The sequence below is a fragment of the Schistosoma mansoni genome, chromosome W (genome assembly GCF_000237925.1).
Source record: "Schistosoma mansoni strain Puerto Rico chromosome W, complete genome".
NCBI lineage: Eukaryota > Metazoa > Platyhelminthes > Trematoda > Strigeidida > Schistosomatidae > Schistosoma > Schistosoma mansoni.
The window spans coordinates 53,244,424-53,247,927 of NC_031502.1; the positions used below are offsets into that span (position 1 = coordinate 53,244,424).

At 37.9% G+C, this 3,504-nt stretch overlaps 1 protein-coding gene across 1 annotated transcript; it reads left to right on the plus strand.

Moving 5' to 3' along the window:
* Window positions 1–1,854: 1,854 nt before the first annotated feature.
* On the plus strand, window positions 1,855–2,159 carry Smp_179550 (hypothetical protein; the record flags this gene model as incomplete). Its single annotated transcript, XM_018790145.1, has 1 exon — window positions 1,855–2,159. The coding sequence occupies one exon, from the start codon at window positions 1,855–1,857 to the stop codon at window positions 2,065–2,067; it is 213 nt and encodes a 70-aa protein (XP_018655517.1). The 3' UTR covers window positions 2,068–2,159.
* Window positions 2,160–3,504: the final 1,345 nt, after the last annotated feature.

Here is a 3,504-nt window from a genome sequence, read left to right on the forward strand (position 1 = left end):
GCGGGATCGTGGATGCGCACTGTTCAGGAGCCACATAATGGGACGAAATGGCCGCTCAGTGCTTCCAGGTTTTCCAAGGTGGTCTAGCTTATGAGAATATAATTCAGTTAAATAATGGCTTTTATAATTTACAGTATTGTAATGTTTGTATGTAATGATCATTTTACTATACATAATAACGCTGATCGGATATTAAAAACGATACCTTCGTATGTGCTATGTGTTTTCGGTCTGATCTAAGTATTTCTCAGTTCCTGACGATTAGGGTATGGAATAAATAGTTCTAAGAATTACTATTTAGCATATCTGTTCAACTACTACTACTGCCTATTAAAAGTATTTTTGGATAAATGTACGACTGTTTACTTGATTTGGCAGCATCAAGTAACACTCTAAAAGTTAGAAATATTTTATGACATATGAACTGGTGTAAATCAGATATATAGTTCAAACTTTCCTTTTTACTCCGACTTTATGATAAAAGTACTTTTTTAAAAACCTATATGTAGATACTAAATGTGAAAAGATTTTAAACTCCGCCTGTAGCTCTTCTGGGATTACTACCGATCCCAACCCCACATAAAGAAAGAGGGTTGAGCATGGCATCGGAAACCCCATCCCGTTGAAAACAAACTTGCCAAAAAAGAACTAACCAGAATAAACAAATTAAACCATTTGAATGCTGTTCACCGGGTTGAAAGAAGAATTTTGACGCCTCATGATAAACGACCAGATTCTCTAGAAGTCACGAGGTCGATGCCTCTTCTAACAACCAGAATAACACTCTTTATAGGCACATGGAACGTCCGGACAATATGGAAGACCGGGAAGACCAGTCAAATAGCAACGAAAATCAGGAGATACAACTTGGTAGTACTCGCAATCAAGGAAACCCATTAGACCCAAGCTGGACAGCAAAGGTCAGGTACGGGAGAGATGCTGCTGTACTCTGGTCACAAAGATGGAAATGCTCCACGCACTCAGGAAGTTGTTCTGATACTGTCTAATAAATCACGAACTGCACTTATAGCATGGAAATCTCATGAATGTAGGATTTTCATATCATCATTCAAAACAAAGAAGGAGGGAATTGCAATGAATGTTATCCACTGTTATGCACCCACCAATGACAGCAATGACGATGATAAAGATCAGTTTTATGAGATGCTTCAATCGATCGTAACGAAGTGCACAGGAAAAGACCTGACAATCCTGATGGGAGATCTAACCGCCAAAGTTGAAATGGATAACACCGGATATGAAGATATCATGGGACGATATGGACTGGGAGAGAGAAATAAAAATTTGGAGAGATTTGCAAATCTATGTGCATTCAACAAATTGGTTATAGGCGGCACAATAATTCCACACAAAGCTACATGGATTTCACCGGACCACACCACAGAGAACCAAATAGATCATATTTGTATCAATAAAAATTTCAGAAGGACAGTAGAAGATGTGAAAACCGGGGGAGGAACTAACATAGCTTCAGATCACCACTAACTGGTGGTTGCCAAGATAAAGTAGCACACACAAACCTTCCTATCAATATCACTCCACCAACGATTGAAGAAATCAAGACAGCTATCAGACAAATCAGAAGTGGGAAAGCAATAGAACCTGACAAAATACCAGCTGAAACATCGAGGTCACACATTGAAGTGACTGCAAACATGCCTAACATTATTCTGGAAGGTCGGGAAGAAAGAGTAAGTGCCGCTGACAGACTGGGACGAAAGATACCTCATTAAGATACGAAAGAAAGGAGATCTGAGCAAATGTGAGAACTACAAAGGCATCACACTATTATCGGTACAAGGAAACGTTTTCAACAGAGTGTTACTGAACAGGATGAAAGATTTAGTAGACACCCAGCTTCGAGATCAACACGCTGAGTTTCTCAAAGATCGATCTGCACAGACCGAATCGCAACACTACGGATCATCGTTGAACAACCGATTGAATGGAATTCGTCATTATACATCAACTTCATTGACTATGGAAAGGAGTTCGACAATGTGGATAGGAGAACATTATGGAAACGCCTTCTACACTATAGAGTGAGCATTTGAGAAGACCGTCAACATCATCCGGAATTCATACAATGGACCACAGTGCAAAGTCATGTATGGAGGACAGCTGATAGACACATTGCAAGTGAGTACAGGAGTCAAACAATGGCTGCCTATTCTCCCCCTTTCTCTTTCTTCTAGTGGTTGACTGGATTATGATGACCGACATCTGAAGGGAAGCGTGGAATACAATGGACAACTTGCATGCAGCTAGACGATTTGAATTTTTCAGACCACCTAGCACTTCTTACCCATAAGCACGATCAAATAAATGTCGAGATAACCAGTGTGGCAGCAGCAGCCTCCACATCAGTAGGCCTCAACACACACAAGGTAAAAAACGAGATTCTTAAATACAACACAGAATACTAAACCAAATCTTAACGGCGCATGAAACAACAAGAAAAAGAGAAGCTGCAACCACAGTTTTTTATCAAATGACGCAGGCCACAAAGCTACAAGCATATGAGTAAGTATCACTAAGCAAACGCGAGCAATGACATAGGCAAATCTATAGTCAATTTCTATAAGGGCGCAGCAAGACAAAGCAAAAGCTAACAGTAGGATTTGAGTGCATACATATTTGGGGAGGAGGATGAGTTATCGAATGATATTTAAGCAATCAACATTTTGGTTAGAGTCTGTCATGTGCTCGAGTGATCATAACAGTACAAACATATATGCGAATTATTACTATCAGAATGACAATGTCTGTTAAGTTAATAAAAGGGCTTGACCAAAATTAACCATAATCAAAATTGGTTGTAGGATAATTACTATAAAATCACTTTATACGGTTGTAAGAAGCTGTAAATAAACCACTAGGTTAAAACAAATTATTAATATTCCGCCTTAATTGTTGTTCACTATTTGATAAAATGTATGGAGGGACCTAAATGTGACTTTCCTGATTATTGCCTGAAATGATCCCTACTTAAAGACTCATCACTTTTTCATAAAAAAATGTTTATTACCTCATCTGATCTGAAATAGATGTTTTGTTAAGAATTCCAATTGACATCATTACATTATTATGAATTACATTTTTGGTCAGGCTTCTGAAATAATCTTACAGTTTTTTTGTTGGAAATAGGATATACTTACTAGTTAAATCGCCTGATTTTCACTTCTATGATTGCTTATATAAATCCCTCCTGTGCCTGATTAGTCAACCAGACAGTATAAAACAATACTCTTAAAATGAACGACTTAGAACTGAACTCGTAAAGCTGAATTCGGCGAGTTACATGAGAATAATTTATTGAAGCTATCTAATAATGAATACTAGTAGTTTGAATAATAATGACATGAATAAATTATTTGGTACATAAAAAAATTTTCATAGTTGAAATCATGAATCAATTGAAGCTAGACCACCATGGAGAACGTGGAAGCACTGGACGGCCGTTTCGTCCTATTATGGGACTCC